The 20626-nt window shown below is 46.9% G+C and overlaps 1 protein-coding gene across 1 annotated transcript; it reads left to right on the top strand.

The window, feature by feature from the left end:
* Nucleotides 1-6854: 6854 nt before the first annotated feature.
* On the top strand, nucleotides 6855-11534 carry LOC135254444 (dynactin subunit 6-like). The gene is made up of 8 exons (XM_064334588.1): nucleotides 6855-6979; nucleotides 8509-8590; nucleotides 8867-8934; nucleotides 9181-9286; nucleotides 9394-9482; nucleotides 9728-9775; nucleotides 10245-10387; nucleotides 11035-11534. Exons 2-8 carry the CDS (start codon nucleotides 8553-8555, stop codon nucleotides 11131-11133), a joined length of 591 nt encoding a protein of 196 aa, XP_064190658.1. The 5' UTR covers nucleotides 6855-6979; nucleotides 8509-8552; the 3' UTR covers nucleotides 11134-11534.
* The last annotated feature ends 9092 nt before the right edge of the window (nucleotides 11535-20626 follow it).

Raw genomic sequence — 20626 nt, 5'->3', positions numbered from 1 at the left:
CGCACTGTCCAGTCCGATAAAGCTGAGAGAGCCCTAAAATATTTTGCAAAAATGAGTCCTTCAATACAGAGCTCTAGAGGTAGAGCTTAACTTGAGTCTCTTACTGTGCTGTCTGTATAACTCAAAGTGTCTTCCTCTTTATTTTTTTATTTTTACTTTTGTAGGGCTTTATTTTGGAAATGGTAGCATTTGTTGAAAATTTGGATTTAGAAAGGAGACTTCCATCAGCGATGTTTTTTTCTTTTTTTTGGAACGCGGAATAATTCAGTGCTCCCAGCCGTGTTCTCTCTGAAAAGCCAGCAGCACTTTGAGTGATTTTATTTATTCATTTCTTTTTTAGGTCACTTAAGAATACCGCATGCACAGTGCAATAACACTGGTCCTCTGCTGATAATGTGCCAATGCAAAAGTAATAGTCCGACTTAAATATCTCTCCTAAGAAGAAAAAAGTAAAAATCTGCTCATGTTCTCGACTGCTGCAGTAGAGAAATGAGCTGGAGAGAATGCAGCCCATCTCCATGCAGGAAATGCATCCAGTCTCTGTGCAGGAAATGCATCCAGTCTCTCCATGCAGGAAATGCATCCAGTCTCTCCATGCAGGAAATGCAACCTGTCTCTGTGCAGGAAATGTATCCTGTCTCCATGCTGGAAATGCAGCCTATCTCTATGCAGGGGATGCATCCCATCTCTGCAGCGCATGCATCTCGTCTCTGTGCCAGGGACGCGCCCAGTGAAAAGCCGTAGACAGATACTTCGTGCCGTGTTCCATTTATAAAGGCTTTGCTGAGGTGCCGAGTGACATGTGCAGGCAGTTGTACGATTCCCAAGTCGCGGGCTAGACTTTATTCTCTTAACATCTGTCAGGAGATGTCCGTAAAGGACGAAAAGCTGTCTCTGAGTCTGATCAGGGAGATGGTGATTTACGCTCCCAGGGACTCTCTGGTATTTCTCTTGTCTTGGATCTCAGTACTTCTGCAGAAAAAGAAGTAAAATCCACACGTGTGGCTATGGGTCTCCGGTTGCTACCTGCTTACAGGTACCTCCTGTCAAAGAATAACAGTGCTTTCAGCAGAGTAAACCAAACTAATACTGACAATGGTGTCCTGTTGGGAAGCAGTTGCCGCACACATGAACAGATGAACCTCTGTATAACTGATTATTTATAAACTCCAGCATGCAAAAAGACAGTCATACAAGAAGATATTCCCCCCACTTTTTAACTGACAATGGTTGTGATGAACATCCCTAATGGGGGGGGGGGGGTCCTGAAAGTACTTTAGCATGGGTGATTTTTTATTTTATTTTTATTTTTAATAAAACACAATACTGTTGGTTACAAACATGTCTGTGTGGGTTTCTCCCCAGCTAATCTGATTTCCTCCTACAGACCAAAAACATGGGCTCTAATTGCAGAGTCTAAATTGCCCAGAGGTATGCGTGTGTGAGTGAATAGTGTGTGGGCCCTGCAATGGATTGGCAAACTGTCCAGGGTGTATTCCTGCCTTTTGCCCAGTGCATGATGGGATAGGCTCCAGCCCCCCTGGAGGACCCCACCTCACTGCATTATAAAACTGCAGTGGTTTGACTGTTTCCCGTGTTCTGAATTTAACAATTCTCAAGATGCTGCCTGTTTGGAAATTCACAACGGCAAATAATAGCTTCAGTAGTCGAGAGGAAAGGCTTTTTTATTTTTATTTTATTTCTTTTTTTGATAAAATCCCTTAGCACGGAAGTGCTGCTGTTCAGAGCACACAGATAACTCAAACAGCGCTCCGCAGTGTGGTTTATTAAAGCACCCACTGCACATGATTCACAGACTCAAAGGAAAGTACACGGCAGCTCTTCCAGGGCTTTGCTTATCAAAAAATAAAATGTCAATGAATACATTCAATATGAATTTCCCCTGAAGGTGCTCCTCTCAGGCAGTTGGAGTTTGCATGGGTTCTCCTGTTAGTTATTCAGTACATCCTATTAATTTAAATCGCACTTAGTAATTTTGTTTCTTATGTGACAAACATTCAATGCTTTTACTTTGTCTGAAGTCTAGAAAATATGGTCTGAACTCTTCCGAACTCCTTCCATTCTCAAGGTAATTATGTGCATGTTAAGTACATGTTCAACTGTTTGTGCAAACTTCTCTGCTGCTTTGATAAATAATTCAACATTCATTTGGTCACACTTGACTGGATGATCAACAAGATTTCCAGCTGTTGAATGAGGGGTGCTTTGCTAGGAAAGAGGACTCTCTTTATATAAGGGTAGACCGAAATTGACCATTTTTACAAGAGTGGTGTGTGAAGGAACATTTGATCAGTTGACCTGCGCTTGCCTTGGACTCATACAGACACTCAGAGGGGCTCCCAGTGAAAGAGAAAATAAGTGTGTCCACCTGAGTTTTGTGATAAATGGTACCAGAAATGTTACCAGATCTGGCTATCAACACCCCGAGACTTACCCGCACCGAATAGGAACTTGCATTCAAGCAACCCTGATACCCACCAGCCCCTGGTTCAGAGCTTGGTGACAGTGGCGGTGGTGGCGTAGCAGTTGGGCATTATGGGAAGCCTTACCATGTTTTTTTTGGTCGTTTGTTTACAGAGTCTCTTTCAAGTAATCAGCATTTATCTTAGTTGGAAAAAAAAGAGAGAGACTGTATCCTGGCGGCCATCTTGTGTAGCCCCACTCTGTTAATAAAGACCACCGGGGGTCACATCCTTGTTCAAGCTCCACGGAGGGGAGGGGAAAACAATGGAGGACACCATCTCTCTCTTTCTGCTTGTGGCCACCAGAGATCTCCACCAAGGCATCGACGCTTGAAAGTTGCATGAAGATCTTCCATTAACTTTCTGTGTCATCTTATTCACGCTTCTGTGCATAATGCGTGATGGTTGTTGGGTTCCCCCATCCCCCCCCCCTCCCCCCTCAGTTTTCACATTTAAAATTCATGTATTTTTTTTTTTTTTTTTTTTTTTTTACAAACAGTAGTGATGCGCTTGATAAATCATAACGTCCCAGGCGTCTGTTACCCAGACAGACCGCCATTAATTACCAGGACGGCTCAGACTCCGAGGCCATTCCCTGCTTTGGCGCCGCCGTTGCCCGTGGTCCTAATGAGCTGCCTCTCATATTAGAGAATTTTCCCTCCCTCTTCGACGGGAGATGATTTATTTCTGTTAAGCAGAAACTAAAGGCAGAGACTGACTGCCGGCCTCACGTTCGGTAAGCGGGTCAAGAACAAAGGCGTAATAAGTATGCAAAGTGCCCGCCTCGACCGCCATTGCCATGCCGGCCACGTCGCCACGGAGATTACCCGCTAATCAAATATAATGGCTCTGTGTTTAAGGGTTAACCCCTGGCAGTACCATCTGCGCCGAGGCGAAGCAGGATAAACGACACGGGGGTACGGAGAGGAGCTTCGGCGCCGGAATATCGAGTGTGCGGACATCGCACGTGGCGCGGCCTGCCCCCCCACCCCAAATTATTACCCCGTGCTTCAAGCCCCACAGCACTCTGAAAGGGAAGTTCTACCTTAGAGCATGTTACAGCAGTCCAGAGGCCTATTCCCAAAATTTCATGAAGAGGAGGTAAAAAAAAGAAGAATGTTCACACATGGGGGGGGGGGGGGAGAGAGAAGGGGGAGGGGATTGAGGGGAGGGAGGAGGAGGGAGGGAGGGGGAGGGGGAGAGAAATCCAAAAGGAATTGATGCAGACTTTCCCTGGAGGACGGAAGTTGACAAGCCTCCTCCCCACCGCCTTTCGTCTGAATGGATCGTTGGGGCCGCCCTCGCCACAGATTAATATTGATCGCCATGAAGTGCACAGTGTGGTGACGTGCGGGAAGCTCCAGGTGTGTGTGTGTGTGTGTGTGTGTGTGTGTGTGCGCGCGTGTGTGTGTGCGGGTGTGTTGCATCTCCAGGGTGAAAGGTTGGAGAAGCGGTGAGAGTATGCAGACAGACAGGAGGGGGGCACGTCTTTACACCAAAATCTTCCATATGTGAGAGGGTGACCTTTATGAAGGGTGGAGGACGTGCACCCCCCCAAGCTGCGACCAATCAGAGCCCTCTCCTCCTTCACTCCGTGGCTTCACATTTCCTGTCTGGTGCCTCAGTGGGTGACCTGGGTTTGTGTGCCAGGATCATCCTGGAGAAAAAGCTTGTTTCCTTAAACGCGATGATGAAACACACATGCAAGGATTCCACCCCCCAAATAAAAAGAGCGCCAGAGGTCTCAGCACGCCCGCTCCAAACACACAAACTCTTTGAGATGTAAAGAGAGGTGTGGAGAGAGATATCCGTCCACCGAACAACACGAGCCGGCCTCTCCCACGGCCAGGAACCACGTTTACTCCTTTTCTCTCCATCGACAGACTTCATATTCTCAGCAGCACTGCGCCAAACTCTGACGACACACATGCTTGTGCGTGACATTAGCAGACAGCCCACAAACACCCCCCACCCCACCCCACGCCACCCCAGCCCCCCAATCGAAATGCCGAAAACATCATCATCAAATTTAAAGTAGGCAAAGGTTGTAATTGCATGGCGGGGTAATGTGAGAGTCGTTAGACGGGAGCCAGCGCTGATTTCTAAGGACGTAAACGGCGCTTGGGGACTCCGCTCAGCCCCGGCGATAAGAGACGAGGGGAAAACCGGTTTAATCCGGCTCTTTCCAGATCTGCTCGTTTCAATTAAAGCCAGCATCCTCCTTTTGCGTGTGTACAGCCTCCAGAATAGATCTGCTTCACTCCACAGCATTTTTGGGGAGGGATTTTTTTTTTCTTCCCTTTCCTCGGAGGTAGTGGATAATAATGTGGTGCTCACCTGCTGGAAAGATGGGCAGGTGATTCCATCCCTGGGGGGGGGGGGGGGAGAGAGAGAATTTATGGTTGCTGAGACGTAATAACTCTGCCTCCTTGGCATCGGGCTAGCCATCTAACAGAGCGAAGGTGTCTGAGAAGATGCAGAGGGACAGCGTATTGCTACAGCTGTGTGTTCTTTTGTCATCCCCCCCACACACACACTTGCACGCACGCACGCACACACACACACACACACACACACTTGCACGCACGCACGCAGCACGCACGCACACACGCACGCACACACACACACACACACACACACACAGTTTCAGCTCTAACCCCCTGGTGCTTCTCTTCACTAGGACCTCTTGGCATGAGTGAGTTTTCTGTAACGCCACTTTTTTAATTTCCCCAACCAGACACAATTTAACAGTGTTGTCTCGCGAAATCAACGCGAAATCAACGCGAAAACAACCACAAGCCTTTCGAACCTCAGTACATCACAGCTTAGAAACCCGCGTAATTAGCCTTCGCGATGTTCTGGCGATTCATCCTGGGGGTTCAGGGAGGTTAATGTCTCCTCCGAGTCGGGGGAGCGAGAGGGAGAGCCCCGGGCTCATCAGCGTCTGACGGGGCCCGATCGCTCTCAGGGAGGTACGTCAGGTGGGTCGCATTCGCAGGAGGGGAGCCGTGTTCAGTAAGCGTCCGCTCCCTTTGAGAGGCTTTCTCACGAGGCGGCCATTTTGTTCACTCTGAAATCGCCCACCCCCCTAACCCCCCCCCCCCCCCCCCCCGCAGAGAGCCTCACACGCAGACTTGATTGCAATTTCAATAGGTGTAGGTCTGTATCGATCCGGAGACCCGCCACGCCTGAAGGATTACACGCTGCCCTGATGCATGAGTTTTGAGGGGCTCGTCGAGTCCCCGGGCTTCACCATTAAGCCGAGCTCGGAGGTTCTGGGGTTGGGTTCATTAACTTTCGCCTGGCTCTTCATGTTCCGAAGCGAAATGCCTTTCTGCTTGGCGTCCCCACCCCTGCTGTGGCAATGTTATGAAGCTGCACGAGGCGTGCAAATGCTTCAGCAGCCACCAGGGGGCGCTGTAATGCAGCAGAAGACTTCACCACAGCAGCAGTGTCCTTTGAAGCCAAGCTTTCTCTTCTCTCTGTGTTCCTAAGAGTTCTGTTGTTTTTCCAACATTAAGTCAATTATGTGCAAATCTGCTTTGGTTACATATTTGTGCTCACACTGTAAATATTTGTTTCTTCTGTCCACGAATGATATTCTCCTCTAAGCCAAAAACAGTCTGTGTAGACCTTGGAGGAGGCACAGGGAATCGTGTTATATTTGAGTTCACCCCAATGATTTACAGAAGTAAAAAAAAAAGCCAACGGCCAAGATATTCACATCACAACAGAGCCCTTTGCTGTGAGTCTTAACGCGTGTTTATACTGTCAATGAATCTGCCAACAGAAAGAAGTATCTCGTCAGTCTGTGTATTCAAGTTTTACTGCTTGCGAACTGCTTCCTGTCAAACAGGCTTACAGTGCAAGGGGGGACTAACCAGGTCCATGAGTGCTTCTGCTGATTTGAGCCAACGCCATTTTGTGATAACTCAAATATGAAAGTTAAAAAACATTGATACTAACACAGAGAAATTGATTGCATTGCATAGCTGTTAAAGCATTTATCCCTGAAACAATGATCTAAAGTTTCTGTGCACAGATTTGGCATTGTATGCATGTGTTTTATGGAACGAAGGACCAATTTTTTTTTTTTTAATGGGGGGGGGTGGGTAATAAATGGCAGACCACACCATTTTGGCCTCGGGTATGATGGAGCTGCTGTTTGTCCATTTTAACCCGAACTCATAATGCGTTGGCAGCCAACCAGGCACATCTTCATTTCAGACCACAGAGCCCGTATATACACATCTCCCATTTTAAACACGGAGGTTTTTTTTTTTCTTCCTCTGAGCGAAATGTCGACTCGGTTTAAATTCAGACCAGCTGTTGTTGCCGTGGAGCAATTCCGCGGGTGTTTACAATCGCGGGGCGCTCGGATCTCGGATCTCGAGACGGCGTTGGCATCGGGAGGGAGGCGTGCCGCGGAATCGAGCGAGGTAATATTCCCAAACATCGGAGCAGATGCACGCGGCTCCGGGCGTGAAATGACCGTGGTGAGTTCCCCTGGCTCAGCCCCCAAAAAAACTCCGCTGGGAGCTTGGCATGTCGCGTTTAACCACCCCCCCCCCCCCCCCCGCCACCCCCCAAAAAAACTGCCATTATTTGCGGTCAGGTGCTGCGGCGGGGGGCCATGGGCACAGATGCTGTCACCTGCTTCATTTCAAACGGGCAGAACAAAGCATTACCGTGACAACCCCGCCACCCGTGAACCTAATTTTCATCCAGCCTCTACCATGTCGGGCAAACCTGGAGCTTGAATGCAGAGGCCTTTGAAATTTATATATTTACACTGGCCTATTTGCGTGCCTGGAAAATTCCTATGCGCAAGAACATTCCTTTAGTTTCTGCAGTAAGAACTAATTATTATACTGATGGGCATTGAATGAAGCCTACCTTCAGCGTCACCCCTGAGCAATTTCATCTGCCTTCCCCTCCATTTTCCCTCTGGGCGATTATGAGGTTACGCGGGCTGGGGGGGTCATATTTCAAACAGTAGTTCAGCAGTTGTACGCTAAGTAGGGGGCCTTTTGTGGGTATTGTGCATATATGAAGGGCAGCCCTTAGTGGTTAAAGTAAGGGTTTAAAGTGCCACACCTACAATTCAGCTCTACAACCTGTTAGACCTACATGCAAGGTGGATACCACAACCACTAGGCTGTAAACTGATACAGCACACTATTTTGTGCTGTAAACCGGTGCTGATTAAATGTCTATATTTATTAACCATAGTATTGAGATGGGGGGGTCCTCTGACACACGTTACTTGTTTTAGGGGGCCTTGCGATGGAGAGGTTTGAGTCCTCTACCCTCTGTTCAGGAGCCTTGTTGATATTTTAAAACTCAATATAAAAGGGCAGGATCTGTGCCAGACGAAGATTTTAATCTGAATGACTTGTCATATTTGAAGCTGACTGATGTTTCCAACAAGTTACGCTGCTGCAACCCTGCCTCGTGAAGGGGGGGTGGGGGGGAGAATGTGTGTGTGTGTGTGTGTGTGTGTGTGTGCACGCGTGCGCACAAATACAAAAGCAAGCATTTCAAGTTAATCTGTAGTGTTGGCTCTCAGTGGAAGAGGCTTGTCGGTTTCATTTACCAAGCATTTGGTCTCCGACTGTCACCCACTTAGATTTAAATGTAATGATGTTTGTGCTCATTTTAGCTGTGAGTGATGTCAACGGGCTTGGCAAAATCCATTAGGAGGAGGATAGACAATCTGTGTACAGAAAATAAATTTGACAGGATATCTTATTATATGTGTGAATATTAAATTTATGTGTGTGTGTGCGTGACAGAACCGTTGCTTTTCCATAATAAACTGAGACTATTTTTGTACGTGTACATACTCTTCAAAACATTGTTCGTCCAATTAATCAATAACGTTTAAAGCCATCTTTGCGATGCACATCTTTTTGAGTGTCGCACACGACTGTCTTTATTCACTACCACTGGCTTACAGCAGGTGGCAGCAGACAGTCGTTTTATTCATAGACCGTATATTAGCGTCCTCTCCTCTCCTTCACAGGGAGTCAAATCGAGTATCGATGCTACACTATAATCCTTATCAAGATGGCGGATATTAGTGCCAAACAAATGGTCCAAAAAAGGTAACCAAACGATGTCGTGATGCTATCGATGTTTATATTTCCATAATTCGCACAATTGCACAAATGCAAAATGGTGACTACTCGAATTTGTGCGAATGTTGTCGTTAGTGTAAAATGGTTTTCTAATTCTGACACACTATCTGTCAAGATGCTCTGGCGGCTACACCCACCACAGCAGCCAAGTTTGCATGTTAGCTATACTTACGTATTTATGCTATCTAGCGTGCGTTATTCGGTGATAAAATGCGGTTCATAAACTTAATTATTCTCATACAGCGGTGCTAAATTCGCAGCTGGAGCTGTGGTCTGCGTCGAAAGCGAGATAAGAGGGGATGTGACTATAGGTAAGACTTTGATAACTGAACCACCCAGCTAACTGTTTGTGATCTCATATGACAGCATTCATAAAATAACCAGCATACCCTTCCACTCTCCTCTTTAATGTGTCATGTAACGTAAACACATGGACACGTTGCCAACTAGATCGCGCTTTTGTCGTTTATCTCTTACCGTTATCTATGTCGAGTTAAATTTAAGCATCGTATGTTTAATGGTATGACATTTGTAGCTAGAACCCTTTACCTCGGCAGGTCCAAGGACAGTGGTGCATCCCAAAGCTCGCATCGTAGCCGAGGCAGGGCCCATTGTCATCGGAGAGGGCAATCTTATCGAAGAGCAAGCGCTTATCATTAACGGGTGAGGAATTATCTGATGCTGACGTCATGCGCCTTAGTCCTTTACTATTAACTTTCCAGGGACATTTTTTCCCCCGCGTGTTGAAACACCGCGATTTGTACCGTCAGGTACCCCGAGAACATAATGCCTGACGCAGAGGGCACGGAACCCAAGACGATGACAATTGGAACCAACAACGTCTTTGAAGTTGGATGCGGTATCCTTTTAGTACTCCCCCATTGCATTGTGGATAATAGTCTCTGTTGATTGACACTCCCCCCGCTCCTAACATTAGGAACAGTCTTTGACCACTGATGGGAAAGGGCCAAGATGCCGGGAAAGTTGCGTAGCTGTCCATTGACTGGGATTGTGTACTGTGGCACTTCCCCCTGATTTACAGTACACTGAATTTTATTGTATTCACCATGGATAAGTGTACAGTCCCTTAAATGATGATCATAGAATCCCAGGCCCTGAAGATTGGCGACAACAACGTCATAGAGTCAAAAGGTATGACGGGTTATTGAATAATGAAATGTACAGTAGGGTCCTGGAGTCATGCCTGCACTTAAGCATCCACTGCTGAATAAATGTCCCTGTTGCCACCAAGTCAATTTGGTTTAAAGGTGCACACGCTAATCTCTGCAATTACATCGCGTTATATTCGTATGCATCTTATGGAGAGCTACTTACAATGAACCTTCAGTGTACCTCAAGCAGTCCACTAAACCTGCCATGCTTCAGTAAATACCCAGCGTATTTAATAGAGAACATGGGGGGGTGTGAAATGGTTTGGGGTCTTGGCAGGTTAGTGGAGTGTGTTGCAGAGGTTTTTGTCTGTTGACCACACACACACATACACATACACACACACACACACACACACACACACACACACACACACACAGACTAACGGTGAGGCGTGGCGTTGCTGTGATACCAGTGTTGCTCTGGTGACGGCCCGTCTCTCTCTCCACAGCCGTGGTGGGCCGGAATGTCATCCTGACCAATGGCTGTATCGTTGGAGCCTGTTGCCAGGTGAACACTTGTGAGGTCATCCCTGAGAACACGGTCATCTACGGGTCGAACTGCATGCGCTGGGTGCAGACCGAGAAGCCGCAGGTAGCCCAAGTCCCTTCCGCGGTCGGGTCGCGATCGGGTCGCGATCGGGGTCGCTCTGAAAACCAGCTCAGCGATTGGACGGACCAGGCTCGTGAACTCCAAAATGGGGTTGGAGCCATCAACATTTGTCCTTAACTTTTATTTATAAGTAAATGCCAGCGCTCTTCTCAAACTCAGTTAGAATTAGTGACTGTGAAGTCTTGCCTTTAATCGTTAAAGTTGAGGACAAATGTTGATTTGAATTCAGCCTTTAGTTTTTAGCTTAGTTTATTTGACAATAAAAGTAAGGCAATCACAAGATTACATCTTGGCTTAAATGTCAGGGGTAGCGCAGTAAAGCCACAGCCTTATTTCCTTTGTGATCCTTGATATATTGGCTGTAAAGATGGCTGCGCTCCATATGGCTAGCAGCCTTGGTGTTTTTTGGAGAGCAAAGCCTTTTGATTGTTTTGTAATGGTGTCGGTGATGGCCTGACTCCTCACATAATCAGGGTTTCGTGGGTGGAATGCCCAGGGGAAGAGCATATGGCATGCATGTTGTCTTGTAGTAATGTGAAATAAATGTGGTGGGATTTTTATTTATTTATTTATTTTTATGAAGAAGGCTGTGGAGGGTGTGTCATTTCCTGTCTGACTGTCCTCCACAGCCACAGAGCCTCCAGCTGGACTTCCTGATGAAAATCCTGCCCAATTACCACCATCTGAAGAAGACCGTCAAAGCCGGCTCCGCTCATGTGAAAAACTGACTGACCCCAGCCGCCCGCCGTTGCCATGGAGAAGCCGCAAAGTCCGCGGCTGTGCGAGAGGACGAGGGAACACCAGCGGCCCGCCACAGAAAAGTTCTGATGTTTGAGCGGTGTTTGTAAAGTGTCCCCACTTGGAAGATCATTCCTCTCATATTGTCATGACAAATATCTATTCATGAGAAATGGTTATTTTTTTCCTTTTTTTTTGTCACTTTACTGGCATTAATTTACATCGTTATTAAAATTCCAAATAATGCTGCTAGATTGTATTGCACACTTCCCTTTAATTCTCATGTCATTCCAGCCTTACATGTCTTTCTGTAGGTTAATTAAATACGTTGTCATTGAAATTACACTTTATGTAAACCAATAAAAACCAAAATGAAAAGCATTCATTTCAATACCTGTGTAACTGGCTTAAGATGCTGTCCCAAACTACTGTAAAGTCTAAAACTAATCCACACAGTGGTTTTGGAAGGTTGACACTATAACTCAAGCAAAATGTTAAATAAGGGTTTAAAATACATTTGTTGAGAGAGTAGGCCATGGTTCTGACTTACACATTTTCTATATTGCATCTCTTACCAACTTGACCCTCTAGGTGGTGCTGCTGAGTTACACATGGTATACACCAGGGCTACTCAACTGTCGGCCGACCATAGATGTATTCCTTCTGTTTTTTTATGTTGGGGGAGAATGATTTTCTGCCTCACTTTATCTTCAGATCCTGAGTGCACTGCCATCCTGAGAATTTTTTTTTACTCATGACATTGCGGCATCACTGTCAGCAGCTTGTCAGACAAGTATTCGGAACACACTGATAAAATTGCCCCCACCTTCCCTGCTCTTCTCCCTGGGTTGCCAGTTTTCACCAGTGGGTCTGCCACATGTAAAGAATCCCCCTCTGCGTGGGGATCTGGAAAGTGGCCTCTAAGGACTGGCGGGGGTGGGGGGAGAGAGAGATCTAAATGAGGCTTGACCCCAGGTTATTTTCCCATCCGTCCCATAACCTAGCCCCCCACCTGATGGCAGTGTGTGTTTGAGGGGGAGTCGATCCTGTAATATGCCCCCCCCCCCCCATGCTGGAACCTAGTGGTCTCCCTCCTGTCTCTATGACTCTCACTCACTTGTTCTCTATCTCTCTGTCATTCTCTCACTCGCTCTCTCGTTCTCACACTCTCTCGCCCACTCTCTTGCTCTATCACTTTCTCGTTTCCAGTGGGACCCAGTCTAGAACCTGACCTCGCACACTCGCCCACGGTTTAAATGTTTTTGGTGGACGGTGTCCTGTTAGCTTTTCGCTCGCTCACAGATCTCACTGGACTGCACCGGTGTAGATTCCAGGACTTCTGTGGAGGGGGGGCTGTCGGGGCTTCTGTGGAGGTGGGGCTATCGGGTCGCTCGGCCTGCCGGCCAGAGGGCGGAGGAGCGTAGAGATATTAAGTGCGCTTCAGTGTCCGACTGGGAGATCGAAATCTGCACGAAGGAAAAACAGAAATTAGACAGGACAGGAAATGACTCTGAAGCAGAGAAGCTCACAGGGCTGCCTGAGGTTCCCCGTGAAGACGTACATGTAGCTTCTGTCATAAATGCCATGTCGAGCATTCATGTCTAATTTGAGCTTAAAATGAATTCGCCTTCTGGATAATTAAAGTTTCACACCAAGTCCCCTGCCAATGTGTTCTGGCTCTGTACATCCCACCCAGGACTATCTCTGCTTTTTATTTTTTTTACAGAACTCCCTCTCTCACTCTCTCTCTCTATCTTTATTCCCAACCCACGCAGCTGCAGGGTTGGGTGAAGTTAACACGTGCTCCCAGTCCACTGTTTTTGTGTGTCTGCTTTAATAGACTCCTGGAACTGTCCTGTGTGTGTGTGTGTGTGTGTGTGTTAATGCAAAAGAAGCTATTTTTATAAAATGGGTAAGCAAACATGGTCCTGAAACCCCACAGGTTCTGGATCTCGCTCCATCAAAAGCCCGACTGGAACCTCACAACAGGGTCAATTATTAAGCTCAATTAACACAGGTGACCGTGTGCATGCGCTGCTTCATCGCTCAAAGGGACTCAACATTCAGGCTGAACATCTGCAGGTAATCAACCTGGGAGCACATTGCGATGACAGAAATACCTCTGGCACCCCAGAGCTGCTTGGCCTGCCCCTGAGTTTAAAGGATGATGTATGAATGGATGAAGGGATGGATGTTTCCCTGATTGGAAAAAGAAAAGAGAGAACCAGCATAGACACTTCACTTGTGCTGGGGATGCAAGGTGTTTCTTGTGGTAGACCAGGAGACAGACGGACACACACACACACACACACACACACACAGGACACACTCTTCTTCTTGTGAAACACATCTGTTTCTGGCTGAAGACGGCAGACATCGCGTGACTGCATCCTTCCCCCAGGACCTGAGCAGACGGCGAAGGCGAGGGGCGGGGCTATTGTTCCATCGCAGGTGTAAATGCGCCCGGGATTGTTTTCTCACCATCATGCCTTTTAAACCACTGCTGTGGCACACAGAACATCAGCGTGATTGACAGGCTGGAGAGTGGTATAACCCCCCCCCACCCCCCCCACCCAGTTCCTAGTTTCCTCCTTCTGCAAAGCTGACTCCAATGCTAAAAGGACTCTTTACAGTATCCACAACCTCAGCTGTTAACTGGTTTTGAAATTTGGAAATATTTTTTTTAAATGTGTATATATACATTTATACCGAGAAGAATATTGTGAAATGTATTTTAAAATTAAACTCATTGGGCACGCCAAGGTGAAATAGACTTCTTTGCATTGCTCGTCTGCTCCAAATCTACTCTGTAACTCTACACTTGTAAAGGAATGTGTTGTCAGATGCATAAGTGTTTGCAGTGATGTGATAATGTGTTTCTGTTTATGCCAGGGCTACCATAAAATCTGAGACTGGATTAACATCTCCAGATTAATTTTGCTCAGTTAATGTCTCTGTCTGTATTGCCACAATATTAATATTTATACAGTAACCAGTTTTATTTCCTGGCAGTGGGATTTATAATTTATAATAACAAATAAGCTTATTTATCCGGAGGCTATATTTGATAAACAAGGACAACAACCACCCCATTCATTGAGCACAACGGAAACAAGGTGGTCTTATAGGAAAACCCATCGCTGACCACCCCAACTTCACCACAGCCGTTCAAAGGTCAAAGGTCGGCGTGTCGCATTAAAAAGGCCACCGGATAGTTTGTAAAAGACGAAGGATTTTTGACAGCTGGCCTTATCCACCCAAGCTGCTGTTCCAGCTGGAATGTGAAAGGTGACCTACAGGATTTCGTGGCACTGGTTCCATTTGGCCCGGAATATCCAATCCCCGCACTGCGTGACATCGAGCTCAACTCAAGAACTAACTGCAGGGGGGACGACCGTGAATATTTATAAAGAGAAATGTCCACCCTAACATTTTCAGGGTTGGACAAAATAAACGTGTGTATAGTTTGTCATTATTTTTGCAAACAAGAACGAAAGAAAAGCACAAGCAGATTGAAAAGGCTTCTAAAAAAATGAAAAAAATGCTTCCTAGTTTTTAAAAACAAGTTGCTTGTCTGATGTCATGGTTCACCCGTGCTGTAGTTTGCCTCCTTGTTGAGTTTTTGCATTTGACATTTTGGGGAGACTGCTGATACCAAGACCAACTATTGCTACTCCTCAATATTAAGATTTCATCCAGTGAATTTGGCAAAATGAATAGTAATACTTTTGAAATAAAGGATTTTCCTCAAAGTTCTGAGCGGACTAAAATTAATACTTGCATTTTTTCGATGAACTTGGCAGGCTGGATTTTTTACTTTTTGTGGGAAATTATTCTCTCAAATACAAGAATGCGCTCAAAAATACTCCCTTGTCAAACAGATCTGAAACACCCCCCCCCCCCCTTCCCTTTCACTCTTGTACAAGGGAAGAGTGAAGGATGTCTACACAAAGCAAGATAAACCACTAGCAAAGTGTGTTTGGTCAGTAGGGGTACCACATTATCACATTCTCATACACTGGTTGGCTACACAACGACAGAAATTCTGAAACAAAGGGACCAAGAAAAATGCAAATCTGAGCACTGCTTTCATTTTATCTTTTATTTATCTTCCCCTCCTGTCATCTCTCGCTACTTGGCAGGTTTGTGTTCCTCCTCCTTCGCTGGGTCACTTTTGAAACATCTTAATCTGACAGGATCCTCAGCGTCGAATCAAACCGCTTGCATTTAGAGCTCTCGCTTCCGATAATTTTACAACTGGTGCACATTCGCGGTGGAAACGTTGACAGATCAAAGGTGTAGACAACACAGGCCTGTCTGTCAGCGTCTGTCTAGCACCCAGCAAACAGCCGCTCCTCCTCCCCCCCCCCCCCAAAAAATACCCCCTCCCCAAAGCTGCTCACAAAATGATAGCTGAGTGCGATGCAATGGAGAACAAAGTCTTTACAGCCTAAAAACAGCGGTGAAGAACACGCCCAGCGTTTCCTTTTCACAACATGACAGCCAGACGTCGCGGCTCGATGCTGCATAGAAGCAATACCGTGACACCCCCCACCCCCCCCACCCCCCCACCCAACCTCCACCCTCTGCTGGCTCGTTCATTTTGCGATTGCTAAGAACATTTTTCTCAAGTTTTTTTATTTTATTTTTTTTAATAAACTCTTTTGAACTGCGGAGCCGGGGCCTTGTCCCCAGTGCGTGTGTGGGACGGTCGGTGAAACTCGAGAGCTGTCTCCGCTGCTGTGTGTAATGCCGCTCGACGCACTGACCTCCCTCTCGGGGGGGGTAACGCTGCCCCCCCGTCTCTCCAGCCCTGACATTTGGACAGTGGTGAACAGCATTCCGAGGGGGATTGTAATCCATTAGAGGAACATCATGTCAACAGTCGGGAACTCGCTGTCGTAAGACGCTCTGGCTTGGGGTGGTTCTTCGTCTTCCTCCTACGAGCCAAAGCCAAAAAAGCCAGTCGAAATTAATCGCGCTCTCGTTTGGTCTTAATAAACGGAAAACGATAAACCACGAGAAGAAAAATTAAAAGCTAATTCCAGGGGAAAGAGTCGCAGGTGTTCCTCCGGAGTTTTGGCGCCCGACGTGGGGCTGAGCATGTCCCATTTCCCACCATAATTTGGAAGGGCCCGACCGTCTGCAAACACAGCTGCCTTCATGCGTGAGCCCCACTGCCGATTCCAGAAAGTGTAGATGGCTGCGGCTCTCCCCCAAAACCGGTCCCCAGTCTGCGTCTTTTTCACCCCGTAGACTACAGCTAAGCTCACGCAGGGCAGAGTCGTAGGAAGAAATTTCGGCTTTGACATGCAGTCTGCGGGCGACTGACCAGCGGGACCCCTAACAGATCAAACTGTCCCGTACACTGGCTGATGCAATCACCAACTGCGCCCGTGGAGATGCCGGGCGCAGTCGGCACTGGCACAGTCCCGATTTGATCCAAGGTCACGAGACTCCACTCCTTTAACCGAACGAACCCCGAAGCAGCCCCTTCCTCTGCAGTTCTGGAGAAATTCGACAGCGTTTGGACCTGTGGCCTGTCGGATCGCCAACTCTCGCGGCCAAGCGCCTCAGTCTTGCCTCAGCAGTTAGACGCACGCCATGCATCCCTCCTCTGCGATGTGACCTGTTCCATCGTGAAAGTGAAGCCGCTGACCCACGTTTTCTAGCTGAATATCCTGATCGTACTCATGCATTTTCTGCGTCGAAACGACAGCTTGAGAGCCAATGTGAGCATGAAGAGCAATTAAACTCCGCGCGTTTCCGTTAATGCAATATTCATCGAGAGCGTATGATGCAGAGGTCTGGGAACCGAACTCGTGAACAGAAACTTCCGGATGTGAGAAACATATGGGGCGCCTGTCTTGTAACACTGAGCAAGGTCATTTCTGAGAGGCTCCATTGAACATCTCCCTCTGAAAATGAATTAAAAGTTTGAAGGTAAACTATGTGCATTGCCCCAGGTAAGGGCACCTGCTAAGCAATTTTTTTTTTTTAAATGATACATTTTGCTTGTATCCTATCAGTCACAGACACGGTCTGTTGAGGTCTCTGCACAGAACTCCCCAGTGTGTAGGAGCCCTGTCACAATACCAAGCTTTTGTTTCACTCTCAGCCCTGACCTTGAGAACTTCTGTAAGCACTTGAAAGGCTCAAACTCCCTTCCTTCCTGTTCTGCTTTTTTGGAAACTGTGATTATATCTTTCCTCACCTGTTCATTGCAGTGTCCCCCAACTAGGGCAGGAGAACCAGCATGCCCTTGGATGGGTGGGTGTTTTTTTTTTTTGGTCAAGTTTCTATATTGTATTGTGCTGTACCAACCATGACAGACAGACCCTATTGGAGGGTCTCTTGTCCTATAGGATCAGACAGCCCAGCATGGTTATTTTATCCATTTACCCTTGTCTGTTAGGTGAGAACTCAGAGCTCAGAAATCATTTTTTGTGGCGATGACCTGGAGAATCGTAGTGAGTCTGGAACTGCACAGAATTGAGTAGGTGGCCAGATGTTGAGAGCCAGTGTTTTGCAGCCAGGACACTGGGATGAACATCCTCGCTCTTTGGAAAGCGGCCATGGGATCTTAACGAGTCATCAGAGCGGGGGTGTCAAACTGAATCCCAAGGGGGGGCCGCAGTGCCTGCAGGTTTTTGGTTTCCTTTCCAGTTAAGGCCTTGAGAACCAAGGTGTGTGGACTCCGCAGCCAACCAGGGACTTAAATAAAACACTTGCGCCAAGAACACCCTAGAAACCGATAGACACTGCAGCCCCCCCAAGACTGAAGTTTGACACTCGTGCATTAGAGTCATGGCACCTCCTGTAGCACAGTGCCCCTATTCCTGTTGGTCATTGGATTTCTCTTTGGTCCACACAGGACAGCACCCCCTACTGGCCCATCAAAGCTAGCTCTTCCAGCAGTGGCTTATTTTTCTCACAGATTTTCCAAACTAAATGCAAACCAAGCCCACTCCTGCTTAGCTTCAGCAGTGCTATGGCTTAAACCACAGTGGGAGAGTGATTAGGAAGATGGAGCACGGTGATTCCTTGATCTTGGTGATGAGATGCAGTGACTCATGGCCTGTCATTGGCAAACTGCTTTTGTCTATAGTCCTGCCATGGTATAAATTTAGTGCCTGTGAACATCGCAGTCAGTGATAACAGCAAGCTGATCTAGTCCAGCCTCAGACATACCAGTAGTATGGTGGCCTTGTTCTCTCGTTAAATTCAATTTCAATAGTTTCCATTGAACGACCTCAAAAATCAACTCTGATGAATAAGGGGATGTTATTGTTATGCAACACACACTCGACCTATCATTGTTTTTTACAAACAATCAGCTTTGCACTACAATTCTCACTAAGAAGCTCACCAGCATCTCATAGCCATTATAGATGATTACTGGACATTAATAATGGAAGCCCAACCAAAAGCAAATTGCAAAATGGTTGTGCAAACGCAAGACCAATTATGAAATTTCACATTTGTTCTTATCGATGTGCATAATTTTTTGATTGACAGTATAACATATCAGTACTCTCACAGGTGCAGACAGTTGGATCTGAAACCGTAAGGATACTGAAAAGAACCGGCCCAGTTTGAGGCATCGAAAGTGTGACTGCAGCAGCTCCACCGGAGAATCAGACCATGTCAGCGTTCTGTCACAGCCCAGATGCCCGGCCAATGGCCTCCACCTGCTGCAGTAAAAAGAGATGCATTTCCTTTGATGTTTAATACGGGGTGCCGCCCCCCCCCCCCCCCCTCACGTGCCCATGGTTTGGAGAGCCCCGTGTGTGTGTGTGTGTGTGTTTTAAGGTCAGTCATTCAACAGGCTTTACTGAAATCACTAGGAACGACAGCTGTCCGCGTTTCCTCCCACCCCCCCCCCCCCCCACCCCAAACACCAGGTGAGATTGAGCTGAGCCAGCAGGGGAATGGGCTCAGCGTTTCGCGCGGGCACCAAACCTGGCGACCTGGCACTGGCATGCGGTCCGCTTCTATATATAGGTATCCGGCCGCCATTTTGCGGTTGTCCTGCCAGGAGACGGCCGGCTCCGACAACTATGTGATGCTGGGACAGATTTGGTGGACACCTACCTGATGAGTGATTGTATTTTGTGATCTATCCCCCCCTCCCTTTATGGTTCAATGAAATCCTATAATCATAGTCAGGCTATCATATTCACTAGCTTTGCAGGCTAACAAAATGAGGTGCAAATATCGTGACTCGGAGAGGGACAGTTTGTGTTGCCATGGCTCTCCATCACGTTAGAGCAACTCCTCTGATTGACAGCTGTCTGTGCTGGAGCAGTCCTGTGATACTGTGGGGGGGGTGGGGGGGGGGGGGCAGTTATAGCCGGTGACACAGGCCTTTGGAGGACACAAGCGCTACCCTACAATCTGTGAACTGATGGAGGGTGATGAAGTGTTAGAACGGCTGAAGAACAAGAGGACGATTGCGCGTTCCGAATAGCAGAAACTATTAAAATGGGGGGGGGGGGATGTGGTTGAAACATATGCAGCTGTGTAGGGGTTTTTGGGGTTGTGGGGGCGGAGGGGTTACTTCAGGGCACTCTACGTGTGGCTTCACTCTTAGCACACACCTCTAAAGTATTTATGAGAACCCCCCAACATCACTCCACATCGTCCAGCTGCTCCAGCAACACACACACACACACACACACACACATACACACACACATACATATGCGCACGTACGCAGGCAAGCGGAGAATTGTGTTTTCCTTGTGCCAAAGAATCCTGTCACATGCAATTTTGCATAAACGAGGCACATTTTGCCAGGGTAATGTTCCAAAGTTCAAACCATAATTCCATCCAGCAATTTTGTGTGTGCATTTTTTTTTTATGGGTTGACAACAAAAAAAAAATTGTAATCATTTGCAGGTCCTGTATGTTAATTAGCTTAGGGGGAAATTTAGTTCCAAAATATATAAATGACAAGGATTAAAGTTATTTTTGTTCTTTTTGGCGATGGTGCATTTTTCACACTTGTTTTTTTTTTATTATGCTGCCCTTTGTTTTTCACACAACAGCCAGCCCATGGCAAGCACTGTGAAATCAACATGGCATCGATATCAACTGACAATAAAATGACGAATAGCTTATTTTCTTTTGTTTGCCAAAGAGCACTTATCCATTCGAGAAATTGATTGGACACTTTTGACATTTGCTTGAATCATAGGCTCTCCTTTACTAAGGCTATTGGGAAAACATTTTCAGTCTCGACATGCAATTCAGACCACATGCTTAAATACTAGTTACTCTAATTGGAGCAGAGGAGTTGGAGGTTTAATCAGTTTGCTGTCTTTGATGGTCAGAAAGAGTTGGTCTTTGTAGTGAATCGCTGATTTGTAAGAACCTGTGGACCATAGTGGGGGGGAAAGAACATCCCATCTAGTAGATCGGAATCAAGTTTGGCTTTTCTGTGTATGTGTTTAAGGCCAAAGGTCAACACCAAAGAGCAGA

This window comes from Anguilla rostrata, chromosome 5 (genome assembly GCF_018555375.3).
Source record: "Anguilla rostrata isolate EN2019 chromosome 5, ASM1855537v3, whole genome shotgun sequence".
Lineage (NCBI taxonomy): Eukaryota > Metazoa > Chordata > Actinopteri > Anguilliformes > Anguillidae > Anguilla > Anguilla rostrata.
Note: the sequence above shows the minus strand (reverse complement) of the source record. Positions and strands in the feature narration are given on the sequence as shown.

Coding starts and splice junctions, on each gene's coding strand:
- LOC135254444 (XM_064334588.1), top strand. CDS start 8,553: ATGGCGGATATTAGTGCCAAACAAATGGTCCAAAAAAG. Junction 9,287..9,393: donor CAAGCGCTTATCATTAACGG/GTGAGGAATTAT, acceptor TTGTACCGTCAG/GTACCCCGAGAACATAATGC. Junction 9,776..10,244: donor CAACGTCATAGAGTCAAAAG/GTATGACGGGTT, acceptor CTCTCTCCACAG/CCGTGGTGGGCCGGAATGTC.